This window comes from Heterostelium album (genome assembly GCF_000004825.1).
Source record: "Heterostelium album PN500 unplaced genomic scaffold PPL_contig12, whole genome shotgun sequence".
Taxonomy (NCBI): domain Eukaryota; phylum Evosea; class Eumycetozoa; order Acytosteliales; family Acytosteliaceae; genus Heterostelium; species Heterostelium album.
In genome coordinates, this window is record NW_008805089.1 from 1,110,292 (window position 1) to 1,122,849 (window position 12,558).

The 12,558-nt window shown below is 31.1% G+C and overlaps 6 protein-coding genes across 6 annotated transcripts; 2 read left to right on the top strand and 4 right to left on the bottom strand.

Annotated features, from left to right (window-relative positions):
- Window positions 1-642: 642 nt before the first annotated feature.
- On the bottom strand, window positions 643-1,777 carry PPL_05676 (uncharacterized protein; the record flags this gene model as incomplete). Its single annotated transcript, XM_020576550.1, has 5 exons — window positions 643-733; window positions 795-966; window positions 1,065-1,101; window positions 1,163-1,513; window positions 1,601-1,777. The coding sequence occupies 5 exons, from the start codon at window positions 1,775-1,777 to the stop codon at window positions 643-645; spliced, it is 828 nt and encodes a 275-aa protein (XP_020433799.1).
- A 1,171-nt stretch (window positions 1,778-2,948) lies between these two features.
- Window positions 2,949-3,565, bottom strand: rpl35 (uL29 family ribosomal protein; the record flags this gene model as incomplete). Its single annotated transcript, XM_020576551.1, has 3 exons — window positions 2,949-3,186; window positions 3,261-3,399; window positions 3,562-3,565. The coding sequence occupies 3 exons, from the start codon at window positions 3,563-3,565 to the stop codon at window positions 2,949-2,951; spliced, it is 381 nt and encodes a 126-aa protein (XP_020433800.1).
- Window positions 3,566-3,921: 356 nt separating this feature from the next.
- On the top strand, window positions 3,922-5,703 carry PPL_05678 (inositol-pentakisphosphate 2-kinase; the record flags this gene model as incomplete). The annotated part of the gene is made up of 6 exons (XM_020576552.1): window positions 3,922-4,018; window positions 4,053-4,096; window positions 4,123-4,252; window positions 4,274-4,634; window positions 4,720-5,498; window positions 5,606-5,703. 6 exons carry the CDS (start codon window positions 3,922-3,924, stop codon window positions 5,701-5,703), a joined length of 1,509 nt encoding a protein of 502 aa, XP_020433801.1.
- Window positions 5,704-5,955: 252 nt separating this feature from the next.
- kif13 (kinesin family member 13) lies at window positions 5,956-9,786 on the top strand (the record flags this gene model as incomplete). The annotated part of the gene is made up of 4 exons (XM_020576553.1): window positions 5,956-6,169; window positions 6,261-6,572; window positions 6,650-7,404; window positions 7,468-9,786. 4 exons carry the CDS (start codon window positions 5,956-5,958, stop codon window positions 9,784-9,786), a joined length of 3,600 nt encoding a protein of 1,199 aa, XP_020433802.1.
- A 67-nt stretch (window positions 9,787-9,853) lies between these two features.
- Window positions 9,854-10,980, bottom strand: PPL_05680 (Golgi phosphoprotein 3 family protein; the record flags this gene model as incomplete). The annotated part of the gene is made up of 6 exons (XM_020576554.1): window positions 9,854-9,864; window positions 10,142-10,216; window positions 10,287-10,528; window positions 10,606-10,686; window positions 10,745-10,880; window positions 10,947-10,980. The coding sequence occupies 6 exons, from the start codon at window positions 10,978-10,980 to the stop codon at window positions 9,854-9,856; spliced, it is 579 nt and encodes a 192-aa protein (XP_020433803.1).
- A 460-nt stretch (window positions 10,981-11,440) lies between these two features.
- Window positions 11,441-12,170, bottom strand: PPL_05681 (uncharacterized protein; the record flags this gene model as incomplete). The annotated part of the gene is made up of 2 exons (XM_020576555.1): window positions 11,441-11,460; window positions 11,897-12,170. The coding sequence occupies 2 exons, from the start codon at window positions 12,168-12,170 to the stop codon at window positions 11,441-11,443; spliced, it is 294 nt and encodes a 97-aa protein (XP_020433804.1).
- Window positions 12,171-12,558: the final 388 nt, after the last annotated feature.

The following is a 12,558-nucleotide window of genomic DNA, read 5'->3' on the forward strand; positions in this document are numbered from 1 at the left end:
ATAAATAATTATTAATTTATATATACATTTATGCATGTGTTTTGTATTCAGCTTTTTACCGACGACGTCTATAGACAATAGTTACAATCAGAATGACAAAAGAAAAACGACTAAATATAGAAGTGGGGACTCACTTGTACAACTTAAAAGATTAGATAATCAAACAAAATACAATCTACAGTTCAGTTTGTATACGATCAATTGATTTAGTGAATAAGATTTAATAAGTTTATTTCTCATAAAGTAAAATTGTACAATTGATTTAATTTTTTTTTTTTTTTTTTTTTTTTTTTTTTTTTTTTGAAGTAATGTTGGTCTTGGCAATCATCGAGCAAGAACAGTCGTCTGTCTTACACAGTCACTGTTCTAAACACTTGGGTAGTTTTAGACACCACAGTTAAACATAGCCAAGAGACATTGTGTGTAAGCTTTTTACAACGTCGGATACAGAAACGACCGACAATGGTTTGTTGTTCATTCTACCGTCCACCAAACCTTCGATAATGAATATTCGATGAACTTTGGCTGCTGCAATCTTTCCGATGACATCTCTTATTCTTGTATGTGGAGTACAGATAATAGGTGTTCTCTGAATGGCAGTCTATTGGTAATATAATCAAATCATATTAATAATCAATATAATCATTCATCAAAATAACCAATTATCTTTAAAGTACTTACATTTGTTTTACCAATGGTTGGAATGTAAAACTCTGACAATGGTTGTTTCAATCTATTTAAATCAACTTTGGCATTCTATTGTTGGTGTGTTTTTGTTTGTTAATATCACATACTTGTTTATATAATCTACTTTAATAATTACCTTGATATCTATTACGGAGATACTGTCGACCAACTCATCGTCAGTTTCACTTACGATAGGCATACCATAGATGTTATTCTCTGATAACTTTCTGAATGCGTCTATGGCAAGCTTTGAATTGGCAATTGAGATAATTCTTTTCTCTTTACTAAAAATATGATACTCTTCCAACTATATATCCAAATCCAATTCAACTTTAATTAGTTTTCTACTCATAACCTGTTATATCATGTTAAATTACTTACAGTTTTTTCGAATAGTGGACCTAGTTTTGAACGCTATTTTATATTGATATTAGTTAGTATTTATTATTATATAAAATCAATTAATAATCCTTACATTTTGATCGATCCATTTAATAATTGACATTTCCGAGATGATTTGAATATCTTTTGGATTAGGACCGGTCGATACACATATTCTATGAATTTTCTTATCGAAAAGGTTTAATATATCGAGGACACGACAATCTCTTCTTACGATCGGACATGGACGAATGAATTCACCAGTATCTGTAGTTAATAGATATCGGACAGTATAATCGTCTGGCACACTCGCTTTAAGATTGTTGTCATGGTCAAACAATGAGACAATGTGAGTGCATATATCCTTAACATCCAACATAGACACCCATCTGTTCTCTGATTTCGAGAACACTGGAATTGATAATACTTTTTGTGAGCAAATAACCTTTAAATTAATTTAGTTTAGTTTAATTAATTATTTTTTTTGTTTTCATTAATACAGTTTAAATCTATATTTAATATTATTACTTACATCAAATGCTTTATGAACAGAATCATCCAAATCCACCCAAAGTAATGGTTTTGTCACCATTTTTTTCAAAAGAGTTGTATTCTCCAAAGGTGTCGTTAACAAATCGATGAAATCTTTGGTGGTGGAAACTCCTTGTCCACTGGATCTCAATGGTAACGATGAATATTGTGTTGTCATTATTATTATTTATTTCCGGTGTCTTAAAATACTTTTTTAAAAGAAAGTGGTCAATTTTATTTATCTATAGAAATTATTTTTTTTGTAAATAAAAAATTGAATAGAAAAATAGTGAAAATTGCTGGCAATTATTATTATTTATTTCCAGGTGTCTTAAAATTAGTTTTGATTCAATTAATTGAGTCTGACAGAAGAAAAAACAAAAACAAAAACAAAAGACATCAACAACAACCTTTAACCAAAACTCTAATCCTTTTGATATCTGCAGTGGTATCTCACCTCATGTTTAGTAGTGTTTTTGTATTTGTTGTTTAAACCTCTACAAGAACTACTCTAAGGCTGAAGATTGAAAAATAACCATAAAAAGATCCATAGCTAAAAAGAGTGAAAGCAGATCTCACACAATAAAGTTTTTCATTTTTTTAAAAATTTTTTGTTGACAAAATAATATGAACAAATGGGTGAAAAAATTACTTTTTGAACACACACTTTGGTAAAAACTTTTTAAGTTGTGTTGTTTATTTGAATTGGAACGAACAAATAATCTTGTTTTCCTTTTTAACCTAATAAGGCTATGATTGTTGTAGACATCAACCTGAATGGTGATGAATGGAGATGAACCTTACCATTTATTTTTCGTGTACAAAATAAAATATCTCATTTTTTTTGGTGATTTTATTTATATTTCTTAAAAAGCTAGTTTTGTTTTAATTAATTGAACCTGCAACATTCAATTGATATATTAGAAGCGTTAGTTGATGAATGACACCATGACTGATATCAAATCCAAAGAAATAAAATAACTATGGCAAGTTGCCATAGCATTTCATTAAAATAAAATGACTGACAATAAAGAACCAATGTTAAACTCAAATAATGAACAACTTTAATAAAACAATGATATTAATCAAAATAAAATCCAATATGGCAGTACTGTTGTTGTTGTTTTTGCTGTACCTTAACCATTTCGATTATATGATTGTTTGATTCTGTTAGTTCATTTTGATTCTGCTTAATCGTTTTTTTTTTTCTTTTTTTTTTTGTCATGTTTGTTCTGTTGTGTTTATGAGATAATAAATTGTTAATAATAAAAAATGATATGACTCCAATTATGATAGTTATTTTCCACCGAGTTTTTTATTACTGATTTATTCTATACTAAAAAGAATCTTTAAGCCTTAACAGCGAAGACACGTGGGGAGAAGTGTTGTCTTTGCTTCAAAACCTTGACTGGGACGGCGTTTTGTTGAGCAGTGGTCAATCTTCTTCTGATGGCTCTGGTCTTCTTTTGACGGAGATCAGTTGGTAATTGGTTTCTGGCAGCACCCTTGTAATAAGTACGCAATTGGTTCTTTCTTTGGGTGTTGAAAACAGTCAAAACACGAGCAATTGACTTACGGACGATACCACTATAAATAGTATAATAATAATAATTGTGTTACTAACAAAATTCAAAAAACAAACACATATCCTTGATATTTACATCTTGGCGAGCTTGCTTGGAGCAGCAGCCTTAACTTGGTTGACTCTGAGTGAGGAGAGCTCAGTCTTGAGGGTGTTGAGTTGTTCCAACAACTCGGTCTTCTTTTGCTTTCTGAGTTCGTGAGCTTTGATCTTTTCAGCTGTTATGTATGTTAATACAATTCTATAAATAATCATCTAAGTGTAATGTAGGGAAAAGATCGATAGAGACGGACGAAAAGAAGAGAGCATGAGAGGAAAGAAAGTAGAGCAGAGATAGAAGAGAGATGCATAGATTCTAATAGATAGAGATAGACACATACCCATTGTGTAACAGGTGGAATTCTGGTATGGAAACGAGATACTGATTCAGAAGTATCGTTGACTTTAGTGTGGCAGGGGTGTGAGGAGTCTGTGAGAGAGCCAGCTGCAAGGTGGGACGCGCACAACCAACAGGAGTGTGGGAGAAATTTTTCAAAAAAAATAAAATAAAAATTCGAAAAATTGAAAATTTGTTTTTTGAACGAACTACGACTGGTCAATCCAAAAATGATCCTGCTGTAAATTTCACTTCAACTTAATTAAAAATGTAAAGTTGATCATTTATTATTGACATAAACCTAGTTTATATATTTATTTTATATTGAAAATATATAATTAATTTAGTGTAATAAATATAAACTATGACTGATATAGATATTAATATTGGAGCACCCAATCATTGGTGCTATAAGGGTGAAGGTGCATGTAATATTGTATTATCTTACGTTGGTACTGATAGTAAATTGGTATATATCATCTAATATCATATCAGTTACAAACAGAGCAGAGTATTTTAACTCATTAAATTATATCAATGTAATTTACTTAATATCTTTATTTAGGTGGGAAAAGTTTTGAGACTTAGAAAGTTTGGTGTTGGTGGTGATGATGACTCTGATTTAAAGAATAATAGTTTCTTATTGAATGTAATGCTACCATTAATCGGTTCAAAATATGTATATCCAGGTGTTTGTATTATTATTATTAATTTAGTATTTGTTTATTTATTAATTTCATGGTTCAATAATAAATTACTACAGACTGTAATTCAATTGAATAGAGATTTCTTGTCACAGTTGGATGAACAGATTTATAATGATAGACCAACGCATCGTAGAAACAATCGATTGAATATCGAATGTAAAAGAGGATTGCTCATTTTAGATCTTACACTATTGACCACTGGTGGTGTTGGTGGTACATCGATATCGGTTGAAATCAAACCGAAGTGTGGATTCGTAACACAATCGAAATATCAAAGTAGTAGCACCAAACCTATTAAATCACATACCTGTCGTTATTGTATGCACCAATATTTAAAGCTTAAAGATGGTTCAATACATAGTATTAGCAAGTAAGTCATTTATTTATATAGATGAATGTAAACAAACAAAGTTAGTCAAATAGTTTACTAACTTTACTTTACTTTACTTTTTCAGATATTGTCCTTTAGATTTGTTTAGTGGTGCTGTAGATAGACAAAAGAGAGCGATACGAGCATTGCTAGAATGTCCACAGAATAATTTGAAGATTTATAAAGATGGTTCGTTGTTTTATACTGGTTCGCTTGGTGGCAAGTCTGTTCATTCTTTGGAGTCGCTATGTACGCTGCTTGACACTCCTGAAGAGACCAGTCAATCTGTGGAGTCAACAATCGATCGTCTAACCAACTATCTCGTTTCCATCTTGCAGACTGAACACGCCGTATTAGATAATCTCTTGACTGCACAGAGATACGATGATCTAGATATTGAAGCTATCTATTATCTATATCAATTGCAATTACAAAGACAACTTGATAGACTAATAATACAACAAAATTCATCATCTTCAATTACAACAACAACAACAGAAAAAGAAGAAGTTCAAAAACAAATAGAATTGTTAGATAATCAATTAAAACAATTACAGTTGCAGCCAAATTATAAAGATTTAGAAAGATTTAGTGATTTAAATGCAATGACCGATCAAGAGATAGAACATTGTATAGATAGATATCTTATAGCAACTACAGCAAAAGATTGTTCAATTATGATAACTTTTTCACCAAAGTCATCATCTCCTTCTTCTTCAACAACAACATCATCAATCAAACATGATTACAGAGTTGGTGTTGTAGACTTAGACGCAAAGAAGAAATCATCAATACCTTCATATTTTAAAAACGATAAACTAATTATTGACACCTATAAAAATAATAATGAAAATCAACAGCAATGTACATTTAAAAGAGAGTGGACCTCCAACTAATAAGTAAAGTTACAATAATCTTCATGAATTATTTAATAGAACGCCCATGCTTTTTTTTTATAATATATTATAAAGCTGGTGGAGTACATGTTATCGCACCGAGAACTATATATTTATTTGAATTTAATAAACTATTAATTAATCTCTTGTGTATTCGCTTTTCAAATATTTAAAAAACGCGCTCCAATTCCCACAATATTTTCAAATTTCCAACCGTTAAACTTTAAAAAAGTTGGTTTGGAAAATGAATTACTTAATTTTAAAGTTCAAACTCTAACATTATAAATTAAATTTAAATAAAATAAATTAAAAAAAAAAGATAGAGAGAAAAAGATAAAGTAAAAGATAGAGAGTGGAGATTGTGTTATTTTAGTGAAATTAAATATTATTTTCTTTTTTAATAAAAGTTAAAAAAAAAGAAAATCATGATTAGTGGATTAGCCATTCATAATCAACTAAATAAAAAAGAAGAAAAGAAAGTACAAAATGTACAGGTATTCGTTAGAGTTAGACCGTTGTCAGAGTTAGAGATCAACAGTAAAGAATCTCTGCCATTGGATTGTGATTCCGAGAAGGATATCACTTGTAGTTATAAAGGTTCTTCTAGAACCTATCAGTTCGATCATATATTTCCACCAGGTAAGGTTTATTATTATAATAATAGAATACTATTTAGATAGATAATGGTTGGAAAAATATTCATAAAAAAAATTAATAATATTTATTTTAGATTCAAGACAGAATGATGTTTTTCAAGTAGCAGTTAAACCGATTGCAGATGAAGTTTTAATGGGATTCAATGGAACCATCTTTGTATATGGTCAAACTGGTACCGGTAAGACATATACAATGGAGGGAAAGATGGATAATCCAGAGGACAACGGTATCATTCCACGAACGATCGATTATATATTCCAAACCCTTGAAAAGGCAGGAAACGACTACAACGTGCGTTGTACACACCTCGAAATCTATAAAGAAGACATCTTTGATTTATTGACTTGTAATAATCAAAATGAAAATCGTCCATTAAATATTTATGGTAAAGTATTCAATTTGTCATTGGTTTACAAAAAATGCAAAATAATTAAATATTAATTTATTTTAATTTGTTTATAGATGGAAAGGTACCGGAACTTGAAGAGGTAATTGTAAATGATACACAATCAATTTTATCGATATTATCAAAGAGTTGGAAGAGAAGACAGACTGCAGAAACTGTCTATAATAAACAATCCAGTAGATCGCACTGTATCTTCTCCATAACAATTCATATTAAGGAGACTACGCTGGGCGGTGAGGATTTGATCAAGATTGGAAAGTTGAATCTGGTCGATTTGGCAGGTTCTGAGAATGCACAGAAATCAGGTACCAGCGAGCGTATGCGTGAGGCAGCAGTCATCAATCAGAGTCTTCTCACACTTGGTCGTGTCATCACTGCACTGACCTCTGATTCCAACAGTCACATACCCTATCGTGATAGTAAGCTGACTCGACTTCTCCAGGATTCACTTGGTGGCAAGACAAAGACATCGATTATCGCCACCGTTTCTCCGAGTGGACTTAACCTAGAGGAGACAGTCAACACACTGGATTACGCACTCAAAGCAAAGTCCATTAGAAACACACCACAGATCAACCAAAAGATGTCAAAGAACTCACTTTTGAAGGAGCAATCGGCAGAGATTGCTAGGTTGAAACAACTACTCCAATCTGCATATGACAAGAACGGTGTATATCTCTCAATGGATCTCTACAAGAGCATGGAGTCAACTATCCAATCACAAAGGGAGAAACTTGAAGTATTGGACATGGCATATCACACCGAAAAATCTGGAAGTGAACAACTTAGAAAACAATTATCTACTACTTTGGTATGTGTAATAATTTATAATAATATTTTTTCAAATTAAATATTAATAATTAATTCTATTTAGACAAAGGCGAATAAGTTGGAAAAAGATTTCTCTAAATTTAAAAAGGAGCAGAAAGAGCATTTGGAACATTGTCAGAATGACGATAGAAATCTTAGAGAGACACTGAATTCGGTTATGGATGATCTGAATATCTATCATTCAAAATATGATAGTGCCATGACTTTGGAGAAAGAGAATGTAAAGAGATCAGAGATTGCTAGAAAACAGTTGGAGGAAACTTTCAGCACAATCTTCAATACCAATCGAGCGATTTTGGGTGAGAATGTAGATTTCTGTGAAAAGATGAAGAATTCCTTTGAGAAGCTGAGAGGTGATATCAGTGCGGATGCTGATACCACCAAACAGATGGAGACAGTTGCCAATCGATTGGAAATCAGTCATCAAAAGTTGAATGAACTTTCAGAATCTGTTTTAAATTCGATGAAGCCACTGACAAAGTTACAGGGAGATCACGACCAGCTTGTAGAGCGTATGGATAAGGTGGTGAGCGATCTAAAGGATAGTATTGTACAGGCAAGAGAGTTGACAAAGAAGCAGATCAATGAGAATAGTTCGATTGTTGCCAAATCATTAGCTCATTGCATTGAGCTGCTCAACAATAGTAAGAACAAATCTGGAGAAGCCGTTAGTCAACAGATGAAATCGTTGGATCAGTTGTCAGATTTCATTGGTAGTCAGAAGCTTGGTTGGATAGATTATATTACAAAACAAAGACAACAGAAAGAATCGTTTACAGCTAAACGAACCGAACGAAAAGCTGCACTCGACAAGAAGCTTTCCCAACAGCTGTCTGCATTGATTTCACAACACACAGAGAAACTGTTAAATGAATACGGTGGCATTGATAAGTGTTTGGACGAACAGTTGAACTACTTTGAGGACAATATCAATGGTATGGACAACGAGTTGGTAGAATCAATAGAAGGAATCAGAGGTGGAGTCAACAAGATAGTCGAAGAACAATGTACTATGATGACGGACAGTTTGCAATCAGAGATGAAGTCAATGAATGAATCGGTATCACAGCTTGCCAACGATGGATTGACCAGCATGGAGGAGATCAATAAGAAGGTGGATGGTGTCACAGTCAAGCATATGGCAGCAATCAAGAAGAGTAAAGTTCAGTTGAGTAGTAAAGTTGCTGCTGGACTCAAGTCGATCAACCAATCATTGATAGATCAACAGAATACATTGGATGATCTGAGAAGTATTGAGAGTAACACTCGCTCGTTGGTACGATCAAAACAACCAAATTTACAATCAATTCAAGATGGAATCGAGTCAACAGAGATGCTAATCCAAAGTCAAAGAGATACACTCGACCAGCACGTAAAGAGCACCAGCAATTCCAACAGTTTTATTTCACAGATTCCAACGTTGCTTTCGACAAAGAAGATCGAGAGAACTGGAAAGACGCCTATCAAGAGAGAGTTGGTACTGCCTCCAAAGAGAGAAATCCAACAGCATTCATTGTACAATGAAGAGGATTCGACAATAGAAATGTTTAGGCAATCAACAATATCAAATGTAATACCGACATCCATGGAGGGTATCAATGACAATCCATATGATACTGATATTGATAGTAGCAGCTTGAAGAACAGTAATCATTCATTATTGTCAATATCAACAATCGAAGGTAACAATAGCAAGGGTACCAAAGAAACTACCACCACAACAACAACAACCAACACTGTAACACCACCAGTACCTCCACCACGCTCCAGAACACCCGTTGAAATTATATTTAGTCCATTCAGAAAGATGACTAAACAAGATTCACCTTTTACCAATAATAATAACAACAATAACAGCAATAACAATAATAACAATGCACCTTTCATCTTTACTGGTAGTACGAAAAAGCCTACTTTGAAAGCAAGCTTGAATTCACCATTAAAGACATCGATTACATCGTCTGGTTCTGTTGGTTTGTTATCACCATTCACTCCAAAGAAGAGGAAGGTTGTCGAGAGACCCCCATCATCAAGCTCATTAAATCGGGCATTTGAAGAAACACTGAGCGACAGCGGTAGTTGCAAACCAGAGCCACAACCATTGAAACGTGTCAAAGTTGTTACTAGTGGTAATTCCACTGCATCCTTACCACTCAAGCCATTAAACATTCAAATGCCAAAGAAGTCAGCGGCAGTTGCCAAGCCTACCAATGCAAAAAAGACAAGTAGCAGGGTTACAGCAACCAATAGTAGCAGCAGAACAGGTTTAAAGTCAGCAACAGCAACTAGCAAACCATCTATCAAGAACAAAGAAAATAGTGAAGTATTATCTTTTAGTTTTGAACAACTACCAAGTTTCTGAGAAACATAATCAACTCGGTACACTATAAAAGTATTAAATAATTAAAAAAAAAAAAAAAGTAGTTTGTTTAATTACAAACTATAAAATATATAACGAAATTATATTATTTTAAATAAATAAATAAATAAATACTAGATATAAAATACATTTATTTTTGTTTTTGTTTTTTCGGATTAATTTGAATCAAATCCTTCTCTCAATCCAATCGTATACCAGAATAGTAGTTTGTGAATTGGATCGGAATAATGGAATGTCTGGAATTGTTTCTGAATGTTTTTAACATTTTCGGCAACCAGTTTCTGCTCCATTGAATTGTGAAAGTTTCTCTTGATGAATCTATCCATTTGGGATTCACCAATCACAGGAATATATCTTTTCAATGTCAACATTAAAATTATTTCTCTAACATAATCGGATACTAAAAAATTTTCTAAAAAAAGATCAAAACAATTATAATGTTAATAAAATAACTATTGTGTGATCATATAATTTCAACCTACCATGTATCTTTATATCAGTATGTGCTAATGTCTTACAATTACTTTCCAAATTAATTTTGTGAGTATTATCTGCCCATCTATATCCTCTTGTTCCAAAGAAATTTCCTCTTTCTCTGACTCTAGTGACAACTCCTTTACTAACCAATCCATTGGATACCATTTTAAACACTTTTTTCTCACTAGAAAATAGAAATCCTCTTGATAGATCATTAATAGTTACACCAATGCTTCTATTTGGTCTCCTAGAATTATATTTATTAATAATTTTAATAGAGATTTACAAAAAAAAATAAAATAAAGAGGTAGTTTAAATATTTACTTTTCGATTTTTTCGAATACATATGCCAAAAAACAATCATCTTGGATTGGTTGAGGATCCAATACAACTAAATCTACATCACTATATATTTTCAAGTAAATTATTTGATCTAATAATTATTTCCAATATATAAACTTACAATTTTCCATTGAAAGAGCTTTTTTTTGGTTTTTGTACTCCAAGTTTTCCTCTTATCATTAATTCTGCAATTGCTGTACCAAAAAATCCAAAAAACAAAGGAATTCCAGTTGTTGGAAGTCTACATTTATTTTCATCTAATAATAATACAAAAAATTCTTCGGGAAGTGTCAAAAATCTTTCATTTTTGTCCTGCCATATACATTCGTCATTTATTTGAATTAATGCTTCATTCATTTTTTCTTTATGATCGAACTATCTAGTATTTATTATTGTAATCTATTTTATAATTTGTTATTTTATTATATATAACAAAAAAGTTTGTTTAAATTTTTAAAAAAATATAAAATAATTTTAAAACAATTATTTATTTAAAAAAAGATATGATCTTCACATTTTAATTAAAAACTTTCGTTTTTGATAAATATTCCCACCATTATATTATTTTTATATTTAAATATGATTATAATCTTCTATGGTCTTATTAATTATTGAAAAAGGTTGACTCTTTTGGAAATAATCAATGTATTTCCTGTGGTGATGTGTGATTGACTTTTATTTTTATGAGTGTTGAATACAAGAGTGATATTATTTTACCACTTTCCATTCAATTCACCTCATATGAAAATTTCACACATTTTTATCGATTTGGTTTCATTGTCCATTGAGAAATAGAGTATCACACCATATAATCTATTTAATTTAAAAAGAATGAAACTTATAATAAAATAATAAAATATGTATTTTTTTATAACAGATTCGAATAGAATTGATTCTGCTAGTTGATTTCATGAATGTATTATTCTAATTGATTTATTGTGGATTGAATATTCAAATATAGTAATAGTATCTCATGAAAATGTTCCATAGTTCAATGAGTTTGTTGGTGATCCTATGGTCGAGTGGAAATAGTCACCACTAGACACTGTATTCGACCCAAGTGAGTAATGATAATAGTAGTTTATAATAAATAATAAAATGGCGACCAATAAAAAAATGGATGTTAAAGCAATTATTAGGAATGGTGTTGTCAGTTTTGGGACTATATAGATAAATATACATTTTAACATGTTATAATGTTGAATTGTTTGTTAGATTGATCAACTTTAGAGTAGTTGTTGATAGATATTTAGTATTTTAATGTATTACATACTGCACTCTTTACATATAGCTATATTTTGTAGATAAGGAGAATTCATTTGCTCCTCTGAGAGCATAGTTTGATTTATACATTTGAATTTGTAGACAAAAGTGTCTATCTTTCTTTCGTTTCTACATTTAAAGAAACCGTCTTCTTCATTCTTTATCAATGGTGATTTGCAGCAATCATACTTTGACGATGCATCTACTTTATCTATCCAGCTTAAACATGATACTACCAATTGGAGAAATAATATACAATGAATGGTTCTATTTGTTATAAGCATGTTATATATATATAAAAACAAATAGAAATCCTATTTCTTTCTTTATTATTTTTATTTATCTATATAAATGTTATTTGTTTATTACTGATTGTGTTCCATATATATATATATATTTATATTTATATTTTAAAATAGACTAATAGATTTGTAACTAAAAAAAGAAAATTTGAGTAGTGTTCTTATATGATATAGATATAACTATTTCTAGTAATGAAGTAAAAAGTTTAATGGTCAACAACAAGTGAGATAGCAACAATCAACTTATCACATGTTTTACATGTCCATTATTTAATGAACAACATTCTGATGGATGTGTGTGATGGTGGTATAATATATTAGCTTTTAATAAAAAAAATGGGTGTGTGACACCAATCAAACTGATCATTGG